This window comes from Drosophila ananassae, chromosome 2L (genome assembly GCF_017639315.1).
Source record: "Drosophila ananassae strain 14024-0371.13 chromosome 2L, ASM1763931v2, whole genome shotgun sequence".
NCBI lineage: Eukaryota > Metazoa > Arthropoda > Insecta > Diptera > Drosophilidae > Drosophila > Drosophila ananassae.
In genome coordinates this window covers 19,172,050-19,184,473 of record NC_057927.1, presented here as the reverse complement: position 1 = coordinate 19,184,473, position 12,424 = coordinate 19,172,050, and the positions used below count along the sequence as shown (strand labels likewise).

At 45.0% G+C, this 12,424-nt stretch overlaps 1 protein-coding gene across 4 annotated transcripts in view; it reads right to left on the bottom strand.

The window, feature by feature from the left end:
• The window catches only part of LOC6501462 (hemicentin-1), a 133,314-nt gene that overhangs the window by 56,130 nt on the left and 64,760 nt on the right, over window positions 1-12,424 (bottom strand). For all 4 annotated transcript variants that reach the window (XM_044714162.1, XM_044714164.1, XM_044714163.1 and 1 more), the window contains one exon: window positions 7,270-7,795. In XM_044714162.1, the coding sequence (XP_044570097.1) occupies window positions 7,270-7,519 (250 nt within the window). In that variant the 5' untranslated portion in view covers window positions 7,520-7,795. The remainder of the gene's footprint in view (window positions 1-7,269; window positions 7,796-12,424) is intronic.

Genomic DNA, 12,424 nt, shown 5'->3' with positions numbered 1-12,424 from the left:
CATAGAAATCCCCTGCACCTCTGTACCCTGTGAACCCCAGAGGGCTCTCGACTGGATGCTGGACACTCGACCCTAGCCCGCCAGCTCGTCCTGTTTCCACAAAACTGTTTGATTTATTTGACACTTTGTGCGTTTGTGCCCTGACACCGGAGCTGACACCTGTGCGCCAAATTAATGCAATGAAATTTGCCAAACTTTTATGAACGAGTTAAGTCCACCAGCCAGGATGAAATAAAGGACTCGAGAAGGCGCTCGCAGAGGAGAGGGAATACAATATTAATGAGTTTTCAATGTTAATAAGCCGAGACGGAAGGAGACAGAGAAGGCGTTCAGAAGGACGTCAGCTGCAGTCCGCTGGCGAAAATCCCTTTATAATTTCATTTTAGCCTCAACTCGAGAAATAATTTAAAAACTTTGTTATATATTCTTAAAGTCATTTAAACAACGTCGCGCAAAAAGTTGCCCTGGGCTAACGCAAGTGCGGAGGTCCTGCGAAAAAATGTGAAATTTTAGACGCTCCGTTGATGAGCTGCTGATGAGGCGGTAGTCCTTTTGGCCTCCCATTCCCTATCTGTCCCTATCCACCAGCCACGTTATCATCTGTCAACCAAAGTCGATGTCGGACTTCGTCAGTTTCCAGCTTCAGTTTTCTGCGAGGCCGAAAAACTTTGCGCTCGCCTTTTGTTTCTTTTTTTATGTTTTTGTTTTCATATTTTTTTCCGAGTCCCTCCCAGTCCAGTCTCCTTCCAGTGCCACCAGCCGCAACTTTGCAAGCTTAAAGAAAAATGAAAAATAACTGAGGAGCCGTGGCATATAAAAAAAAAAGATTTATACATATAAAAAAGCACAACAAAAAGATGTGCTTAAAATAAGAGTCGGCACGGCCCTCTGGCGAAGGCTACATGCCCTTTTCTGTTGCGCCGTAAGTGAGACCATAATTCCGGATGGAAATTCACTGACGGAATCAAGGATATAGTCCAAGGATCCTGCACAAAAATCCCGGACACGGCTGCACACTTTTGTGATTTCTTGCTTTCGCGCGAATCGTAATGATGAAAAAAGTATCTCCTGAATATGAAATGAAGCAGCTGGACAAATGTCGCAGGCAAAAACTCGGTCCTTGAGCCGGCCCATTGCCACTTTGCGCCGAGGATAATAATAATAAAGTCGCTTCGCCTGGTGCGGTTGGACAACAGCTGCGTTGATGTCCTGCTACGGCTTTCGCTGCTCCTGATGGTGCTGCTGCTGCTTATATTTCTGCTTTTGGCCAGGTCCTGGTCGAAGAACGCACCCCGGGCCGGCTTGGACGGCAGCTGGCGTCGAACTTAAATTAGCTTGTACACACAATCCGCTTTTCACAGCGCCCCAGCCAAAGTTCTTATCCGTGAATTTATCTTTCATATGGCAATGTGAAAAGTTTGGCCTCGGTTCCCAGTGCTTCCCGGTGTTTGCGGTGCGGCATTGGCCGGCGTTTTGAATTTATTGCAACCACCAGGAGGCAGCACAGTGTGGCCAAAGTGCTTTTGATATTGTCGCCAATATAAACATTTTATCATAAAGAGATTAGACGCTGATAAGCGCGAGGGTGCAGAGAGCAGTGGGGTGCAGACCAAACATAGCCTGGCGAATGAGGAACATCGCCCCAGATGGCAGATCCGAGATTCCGGATCCCGGTATATGTACAGATCCCGGGATCTCAACGAGCTCTTTTGTGCACGGCCCTGATTTACGGCTTCCTGATGCCCGGGCCAAACAATGTCTGGCTATTTCCCCATGCGGTGAAATTAATTTGAAGCATTTGCTGGCCACCCACTGGAAGCCACCCCTTGGCCTCGGCCCCGGCAGCTTTCTCTTTCCGTCAGCTGCAGGAAAGTGCAGCAGTGCCACAGGTTCGCCAGCTGAATGGTTCCCAGGCAACTTCAGGGCAGCCGTAAAATGGCCACATCCCAGGAGCAACACCAAAGAGGGAACAAGGCAATCTGTTAACCCAAACACGGTGAGCAGGGGAGTCTGGAACCTGGAGGGGCAGGAAGGCCATCTAAAGTGGGTGAGTGGCCTGTGAGCTGCACTCACTGTCAGTTAAATCCCGGCGCTGCATTACGACAACCTTTCTCCTTGTCCGAAGATAAAGCTGCAAAAATATTTTAACCTCCTTTGGCAGCATGTCGGTTGGGGGAGAATAGAGTACTGGGGACATGGGACGGAGATCGGAGGATGGAGGACACTATCCCATGGTGCATCCTCATTGTTGTCGCTAATGTTGTTGTAGCCATGGAAACCGTTCTTTTTTCTTCACAGAGAAGCTGTACCTGCACTAAGCAATGTTTTTGTGTTGTGGCTTTTTTCATATTTTATATGCGGCTGGGACGAGTGGAAAACAAACCGAAAACCCTGGAATAAAATGGGCAGTAGCCTGTTTTCGGGTCCGACTCCGCATCCGCAGCCGAGTCCGAGTCCATGTCAATTTGCTTGAAGTGCTCCGTTGAAAAGCTGACAAAGCCAATGCCAATGCGCTGCAAATTAAAATTACCCAGCCGTTGGGCGAGGCATTAGGCGAGTGGCGTAATGAAATGGCTCTCTGGTTTAAGCCGTGGCACAAACGAAAGGTCCACCCATCCGGAGATTCTAATGAAGTTCCCCTTGGTCGGAGTCTAGAGGGGAAGAGACTACTCCGGACCGGACAAACAGATAGCCGGACAGTCGCACGGAGAGAGGAGTCACTTTATTTTATTAGAAACTTGTTTGCGAAGCATTTGCACACAAATTAAATATGGTCTGGCAAAGTGGTTTCTTCTGCTTCTCAAATTACCACTCGCTACGAATTCAATCACGGCAGTTAGCGGCGAAAAGCAAAAGTCTAAGAGCTGAACAGCCCAACTTTGCAGACACGTTAATCGAGGCAACACAATTTCTTCATTTGCCCAGGAACTTTTTAATATGGGCCTAGTCGACGATGATTACACCAAAAAAAAAAATGCTAGCCCGATTCGGGCAACAAGTTCCCATGCTCGTCACAGAAGCTTGAAGGACCTTTGGCCTGGTGTGTGTTCTCTGTTCCTGCCACACATGCGGTAGATGGCCCATAAGCGGCACATTGCCCCAGGCTCTGTGTTTGAGTATTATTCCATTTCTGGCATTAAATGCTGCAATAAACCGAGAGCGTTTACACAGAAAAGGGGGAGCCGTTCGCCCTTGGCCCTGTGACTAATGTTGCACAGAAAAAAATGGCATAAATGCTATTAAATCATTTGAAACATTTTATGAACAATAACACAATAGGATACAGTAAATAAACAAAAGCCTCAGGCCAAAAATCCAATATGTAACAAAATAATTGCTTGCCAGAACAAAACAGAAAGAAAGGGCTTTTTTATAAAAAGAAGGTAATTTTTTTTCATTTACAAACACAAAGCCTATATTGATGTAATTAATATTAATTAACGATTAACATTTTATTTAATATTTAGTTTTTATTCCGATCCAATCAATCCCCTTTTTTCTATGTGCAATATTGTGACATTCATGGCAATAAAATTTCACTTCTTATGGCATTTCATCCCTCAACCCCCGGCTACCCCATGACCTTTAGTGGATTTGCTGGGCTTGGTTTTATGTTTATGATTTAATTGTCAATAAAATAATCATTTGCAAGCCTTTTGCCACTGCAACCGCAGAACGTGCCAAGCAGATTCGAAGCAAATTTTTACCAATAAAGGCATAAGGCAGAGGCGAAAGCCACAGGAGGCTTCAATATGCATGTAGTAGAATCGGGCCAAAAATAACCAAGCTAAAACCGATGGGGGGCCACAGGAACTGAGAGCCCTGGCTGGAACTTAAGTTATTGACGAGATAAAGTTGAGGATTTTGTGTGCATTTTTGTGAAGTGCCAGACGAAGCCCATAATGACGGAGCTCGAGAGGAATAGGGAGCAGGATGAGGTTAAGGATATGGAGAAGGAGTAGCTGAAGCTGGAGCTGAAGATGATGATGGCGTTGACGTTGATGTTGTCGACAGTTCTGATGCCTGTCCTGGCCCAAGCTCACGTAGTGAGATGAAGCAATATGTGCCCAGGACGAAGGCTTTGAGGGCCGCTCTCAGAGGAGCAGAGGGAGTGAGTGAATGTGTGTCCTGGCAGGTCTAGTTTGTTTGCTCAAATGCTGCTCCTTTGCTCATGACACCAGAAGCAGGACAACGGCAAAATCAAACAACACAAAAAAATGTAGGGAAGGCGGCAAGGGAAACCAATAAAAAGCCATGAGAAACGGAGGCGGAAAAGAAAACATTGTGGCCAAGCAACAATGCCAGCCTCCCACCCACAAAAAAACACACCAAAAAATATTATCAGTATTATGTTGTCTCTTCCACATACAGATTAAAGATAACTCCTAATTGTAAGAGTTTGTGGCAAAAAGAGGCATCAATCAAAATATTTGCAGAAGAGCGAAGACCTTGAAGTTGTTTTTATAAGAAGTCTGACACTTGAGTATACATTTACACTATAGATTATAGATTATCTATATAATCTTTGAAGAGACTCTATATCTAAAAGATTTCTCCGTGTACTATACATGTAGGCATCGCCTCATCGATTTTCACTTGAGTTGCGAACGCGAACTCTCCGGAGTCGCACAAACAAATGCGCGTAAATTTTGCTTAGCGCGCAATTCAAGTGCAAATACTTGACACCGCCGCACCTAAGCCTGGGCCAAATGGGAAAAATCGGAAGGGTAGGCCGGGAAAAGGGGACCGTTGATGGATGAAAGTTAAGGGATGAAGAGTCACCCACTCAGTCTCTTCGAATGCCATCAACTTGTAGGCGCCCTGCCTCGAGAGTCACTCGAATACCTTCTCGGCCCTCGTCTCCATCTGCGTCTCCGTCCTCGTCCACGTCACACATCAATATCCTTTTTGTGGTTCTTTTTGTTTTGGATATCCCGCCGCACCAGACCCCCCTCAAAAAAATTGGCAACTTTTCCGGCTCAGTTGCCACCGGCATCTCGTCCCTCTGCGTTATCCTTTCTCATCGGCTTTGTTTAACCAACGAAGTTTTGCAGTGCCGCCCGGTGGTCGATGTCTGATTTATTTGCATTTAGTTTGCGGTCTATGCAGTTAATAAATTTCACTTACCCACCCAAACATGTGTATCTAGCCATGGGGAGGTGGGAGAATGAACTTTTCTCCAACAGATATGTGTGGAGCATCGAAAGTTTTTGGGTTAAAGTTTTGTTGCGGCAAGTTCGGCGTTACCTCCGTATACCTATGTCAAATTGATTAGTTGAGTCGGACAGTTGAATCCGAAAGCTGAGACCCAAAATCCAAATAAGTTGCTATCTGCATGGTGCTCCCCTCGGGCCTTCGGGGAAGATGCAGATAATTTGATTGTGTGATTTATGTCACAATATATATTCAACATTAATGAAGATGAAGGAGATTGCTTGGCAGTTGGCAGTGGAAGCGCTATCTGTCCATTCACAAAACGATTTGCACTTCATTAATTGTGGCAATACGCTATATGCTATGAAATAAAACCAAAGCCAACGATGAATTGACTGCAGCCGTCAGACAACCGCAAATGCAAATATGTATTGCAGCAAAAAAATAAAAGGGGAAAAATAACTGGGATGTCTGTTAACTGGAGTACAAAACCCCACTAATTGTTACTGACACTCGCAGTGGCCAGAGCTGCTGCAATTGAAAAACAGCAACGACCTGGCCACAGAGGATAGTGGGGATAGGGCAGTCCTTCGAAAAGCTAGACAAAGTAAAGTTATTTGCGGTTCATTATTCACTTTTGGATTTTATTTCCTTGCGGTGCCGGTCCGGGCACGATCGAAGACAGTGATGGACAGCAGATTGAAGTTCCTCGAAACACGTTGCTCTGTTGCCAGATTCGAATACTGAATGAAGGATGCAGGATGCAGGATACGGGCGATGGGTAGCGAGGGGACAAGGTGCCACTAGCAACGACCAACACCAAGGCGAGACGTCGTTTAAATTGGGAAATTTTGCTTCGCTGCATTCAAAGCAGCAGTCGAGGAAAATTTTTGCTCTTTGCTTATTCATCTAGCAAGTTGAAAAATAAATTAATAATGCGTTCTTGCCACTGACGGCAGCTGCAACCGCACAAGGAGCACTGGTACAGGGAGGGGTACAAGGAAACTGAGACACTTTCTGGGACTTGGGAAAATTCGTGCTGAGCTTTTTTTGCCCGCGCTCACTTTTTCGCTTTTTTTTCCTTTATATACAAATCTATATGTATGAAGTTTATATCTGACTCGTCTTTGCTGTGCGAGACCCGCATTCGTCTCCGGGTCCATGACCACGTCCATCTACATCTCCGTTCCCGCTCCTGTGCCCCTTGTTTTTTGGCTTGGCTCCCTCGTAGTTCCGACACCCCTGGCCCTAAAATTTAATTGCATCTTTTTCAACAATTCTAGCACGAAATGAAAATTCATGCAAACGTTGGCAGATAAAAACGGAATCCCTAACCAGGACCTCCGCCGCCGCTGCCACACAAAAGAAGAGCGAATGGCCAGAGGAATTTAAGCTTTCAGTTTAGTTCAGTCAAGATATGAATACTAATAGCCACTGGAATGTTTGAGTAGCCAAAGGACATTGCACTGTCAAGGCACTCTCTGGTGCATCCCAAGACACTGCCTGCCACTGCATCCCAAGACCCCTCGGTGGCTGGGCGGTGCTTTTTGCTGGCAATGTCATTACTCTTATTTGATTCCGTGGACATTCGCATAAATGTCAGATTGAGTTTATGCACAGGGAAAAGTTCTTGAGTCCTTGAAATGCACCCACTGCCGGGCATTTAAATGCAAAAGCCTCACAGGACTGGGCCCAGGACCTGGCCGAGACACAAAACGAAGCGAAGAAAAGCAATTAGCGAAATTAATTGCTCAAGTTTCGCTTTGAAATATTCATCCGTGAGATTAATTCGCCGGCCGACAAAGCTCCGTCATCGGGTGTGCCCCCAACACCCACATCCCGATACTAACCCGGCAACCTCTAACCTCCAAGTTTCATTCCGCAATTTGTGGCTTCGTCAATTCAATGGCTTTGCGGCCGCAGCCCGCTGATTGACTTGACTTGGCCCTTTCTTGCACGCGATTGAATTTGCAATTGCCTGGGGATGTGGAGGTGTGTTGCCAACTTTTTGCGGATTACAAACAGATAGTCTAGATAGACAGGCACAGCTTACAATTTACAAAGAAATATTATAATTTGAGGGCTTAATCAAGTCAGAAAAGTGGGTCAACTTACCGCTTTCAAAAAGCAGGGACACCATTGAGATGGCCAGGAGTAGACTGGTGTGGAGGCTCCTCAGGTTTTTCCGATCCTGGATATGTCTTGGATGGCTAATTGTCCTTCCCTCTGTAGCCATTTTGGTGGTGTTGCTGTTGTTGCTGGTGGAGCACTTGAATTTATAAGCAATGTTGCTGGTGCTGCTGTTGCTTCTGCTACTTCTGTTGTTGCTGCTACTTCTAGTGGTGGCCGGCTTAGTCAGGTGCATTGAATTAATTATTTCATTGCTGCACACGAATTTGCTGGCCGCAGATTGTGTTGCGAGAAAGTGGAGCCGCTCCCGGTTCTTTCTCCTTCCTCGACGTCTTCGACGACTGCTGCAGCACTTACGGAATTTTAATTATTCAAAATAGGTTTTTAGCACAGCAGGCAGGATACAAACGGGGGCTCGGTTCCTTCGAATCGTGGTTTGTTGGGGGGGCTGCTCTGCTTTAATTGCTTGTTTTGCTGCAATGCATTTTCCTGGGGCGTTGCAAATTTATAGCTGCAAAATACAAGGAAAACGATATGCGTTACTTTTCTGCATGACCACAAAATGGGAGACCCGGAGAGTCCTGTGTCCCATGTCCTATGTGTTTTTTGTGCTTTTCTGGTGTGTTCTGGTGTGTGTCCTAGTGTGTTGGTGTGTCGGTTTGTTGGTGTCCTGTGTAATGCAGCTAAGCCGCCGTGCCCAAATACATAATTCCTATGCAAATAAGCGTGGCCCGGCACTGAAATTTATGTGCGCACAGCGTTTTGCATATCTGCACACAGAATAGAGGCGACCAAACAGAGATATATCCTTACACCGAAAACTTTTGAAATTAATAGAATAAATAAACTTTGAATTTAGCTTGGAGCTGCTTCAATAATTCTGTACAAAGGCAATACAATTAAAATATAGCTCTAAGAGGTTTATATTTTGTAAAATTTAAAATAAATTTGTGTCATTTGTGAGGTGAATTTTTTTAATCAAGTTATGGCTTAAAATCATTTTGCTTGAATAAATTATATAAATATTAGTTTCAAGTCTCAACATATTATTTTTGCTGTGTGCTCAGTATACATCGGTATATATTCGAAATGCTATTCTTTGACTTTTTTCCACAGGCGAATAAAACTCAAGCAGAGCGTAAAAAAATATAAACGATGGCAGAAAGGGAGCAGGCCGGCAGGATGGCAGGATGGTAGGCAGTCAGGCAAAAACAAAATGCCAACGCAGAACAAGCTGCCAAATTAACAGAAATTTGGATCGTAGCCCGAGCTTTTAGTCTCCGCAGGATAGTGCACGATAGGACCCTACTGCACCCCAGCTCCTTTTTCGAGTGACATGAAGCCAACTGAAATAATCCCGCAAAATATTGTGTGCGCATTTTGGATTTGTTGTCTTTGATTTGGCGCGGTTTTTCCGCTATTTGTACGAATGCCACAAAGTTGGTATGTGTGTGCCACGTTTTTTATCCCGGGTTTTTTATATTTAACATATAAACACAAATATATATATTGCAATTTCTCTACTTAACATGTTTTGGCAGTTGCGCAGGCTGGTGCCCGCAGGATGGAGGACAATGAGGCCGAATGCCAGCGCTGCCAATATGAGGCTCATAAACAATTCTATTAAAATAAATGTAGCATATTTATAGGGACACACACAGAGAGCAGCGGCAAAGTGAAAGCAAAAGCAACTTAAATGCTTTATAAATCGACTCGAATTTGTTTTCCTTTCTGCGCGAGTCGGTTCTAAGATACCATAGGTAGGACAAAGGACTACGATAGAGTCAGGAGCAACAAATTTTGATGAAAGCCAACAAAAAAATATTGATAAACTGGGCAAAAGAAATCGGGTGGCAGAGTTAGAGGCGGAGACGGGCAGAAAAATGATTGATTTTATGTGTTCGGGCCAAGACAAAAAGGACGTAAGAAGGAAGTATGATGATGATGATGGCGGCGACCGGGCCGGAGCAATAAGTGACCACTCTAACAACCGGCTAGCCCAGGAAATACGCAAGGATATTGCGTACCCAAAGCAATATGAGAGTACGAATTTTATGCGCAGGACACAGATATCTGGATCTGGAGCCAAAAACCCACGAAATGAAAATCGAATACCAAGCCACAAAGCAAGAACCAAGAAAACCACACACACGCAGGCTCATATCCTTGAAATTGTAGGAGGTAGGGGTGCGTACGAGAAAATTTGTGTATTTGCCATAAAATAATTTATCAATTGGAAAATTTTCAACCAGCCAACCAAGGGGGTAGGAAGGACAGACGGATGCCTTAAAAGGGCTGCAAAGGGGAGACGAAAGGCCATGGAACTTGAGAATGTGTGTGCGAGGAAAAATTCCCAAGTATTTTGCTATCGCCGCCCTCCATCTCCCCTGCTCAGAAGTATTTGTGTGTCCGGGTGTGTGTATTTGAGGGTAAAATTATGACAGGAGGAAATAAAAAAGCATAAATTTATTACCGAGCCGAGGACGATGACTACTAAAACTTGGCCACAGGCCCGTGGGGAGCACTCGCTGCAAAGTAAAGATCATAAATAATCGAAAGGGCGACAATATTGGCGCAGGACAATGACAACGAGAGGGGCCAGTGAAGGATAAGGGCGGCGGATGGGAGAGGGCCACGGCAAGTACTATGACGTTTTGTGGAGCATATAAATATCTTTCGATTCGATTTGTTCAATGGCTGAATTAAAGAGGTTTCTCCACCACCGCCACAACCATCACAGCGAAGGCTACCCACTCCATAAAAAAGGACCCTGGGAAAGCAAAGGCAAAATAATTGTACAACAATTTTCTGTAACAAGGATATCAAATTTGCACAAGCTGAAACCAAAGGAGACAGCGACGGCGAACACAACGCAACACAGGAAAAAAATTAAATTACAAAAAATAAAAAGGATAACGAGCACAATAAAAGAAATGAAATCGTAGCCCCCGAAACGGTTACTAATTGGACAAAGCAGCCGAAAAATGAAAGCCAAGCAACAAGAGGATATACGCGCGAAGGATTCCCCATCCCACTAACCGCCGTGTGTGACCCAAAAGCCAAATCTGCCTGCTGTCCTTTCTTCGCTCCTTTCTACTTTTGCTATTCAAATGCACCGAGGCAGGATACTGACAACAGAGCAAAAAAAGCTCAAATGAAATAAAAGAGATTGGCTTAGTTAGGTCTAATTTCAGTGGCAGACAAAGTGCTTAAAAAATAATTACACGCTGGCAATCAGCAAGTTGCGCTGGCACAGGAAACAGGAAACGCCGGACACGCGACGTCATTCCTCCATTCGTATGTCCGTCTCTCTGCGTGTCCGCTTGTCTGCCTGTCCGCTTGTCCGCCTGCCCGTTTTCGGTAACCTTCCGGTGGTTCGGACCTTCTGGTCGTTCGGTGGTGCAGGCTGGTGGTGCTACTCGTTAGCAATTGACCGCTTGCCGGCACGTCAAATTCAATTTAGTTGCTGGGCCCCCAAAAACGGCATGCCGCAAATTCGCCAACTTACAAGTAATTAGGCAGCTCAGCTGCATTTTCCCCGCCCCTGCCCACAAGGCAGCCAAAGGCCATTCGGACGCAAAAACACTTTTCAGTACAGTGAGAAAAAATGTCCCTTTTTAATATTAATTGTCAACCTTCAATGGTCTAGATTGGAAGTCATTAAAAAGTAATTATCAATGCTGTTTTCGATTATAAATATCATAGAGACTATCGCTTAGAAATCCTTATTTTCTCTGTGCATACTCTGCACCTACACAAACAGGACACCAAGGACCTCGAGGACAACGAGGACACGCGTCGTCAGCTGCTTTGCGTGGACGATGGCATCGTTTGCTTGATTGTCATCGCCGCAGTGTGGGTATTGGTGTGGATGTCATTGTAGTTGTCGTTGTCGTAGTTGCAGCAGTTTCAGTTGTCGTTGGCTAATTGCACATTGTCCGGAGATGGAAGCTGGATGCTGGAAGCTTTCTTTGCGGGTCTCTGTCTCCTTTTTACGTGTTTGACATGCACTTCAGTCGGGGTAATTACCAATTTGCGGCGCCAATTCGGCTGCCCATATCCGCCAGCGCAGCCAGCAAAATTTAATTAGTTTGCCATCCAAATGCTCTGTCCCCGGTATCTATATCTTTAGCTGTCGCTGTATCCGAATGATGGCCAAGGCAAATGAAACTGTCGCAACAAGGAAAAGCAACAGGATTCGAGCTGAGAAAAGACACAACGAAAAACACTCAATGGCCGGCCGCAGGCGTCGCGCAATTATGAACAATCGCGGCAGCTATCCTTTGACCCTTTGTAATCTCCTTAATGGCAGGACATTGACGATGGCAGAGCCGTAACGGCGACCGGAAGAAAAAAATGTCACAGTTACTGTGATTCTGTGTAAAAATAAAAGCCGTTCGGTGGCCCAGTTTAATTTACTTCAAGTGGCCGTCAATTAATTTAATTTAAGCCGCTCGCACAAAGCATGATTACACTTTGACACTTTGACAACGACAGGCCATGGGAAATTGAGGCACAAAAACGGCAAAAGGACGAGAAACAGAAACAGGCCCGTAGGGTTAGCCCAACCGATAAGCGGACATCCAAAAGTTGCCCGGACAATCGATGTTCAGCCCCCAACTCTTTCCCCCTGGCCATGAATAAGCTCACAACTTTAATTAAAGCGAAATGTGGCTGCACTCTGAATTATGCACAATTTTTAGGGTTCCCAAGCTCTTGAAGGGTTAACTGGTAACTTGTCCTGCACAACTACTTCACACTCGACAAAAAATAATTACTTAAAAATTGTAACCAAAGTTCAAATTAAGTAATAAAATATTTTTCAAAAATCGAAGCAAAATATATTTTAAAACATTTTCATAATCGATTCCTCGATTCTACATAGTTTACTTTTTCTCCGTGCAGAAACAGGAGCCAGCTGCTGTATTTGATTTCAAGGACACTCGATGGGGCAGCTGGCCATGGTCCTGCTCATCCTGGCTGCTACTAGCTGGTAGCCGGAAGTGCTCTTCACAGTTTATAGATCCAAGTGGCAGTTGGCAAGTGCAAGTGGAAATTCTTGAGCACCCTCAGCCCTCCAACTGATTACGGTTTGTTTTCCATGCAAGCAACACTATACAGACATCAGGATGTATAAAAG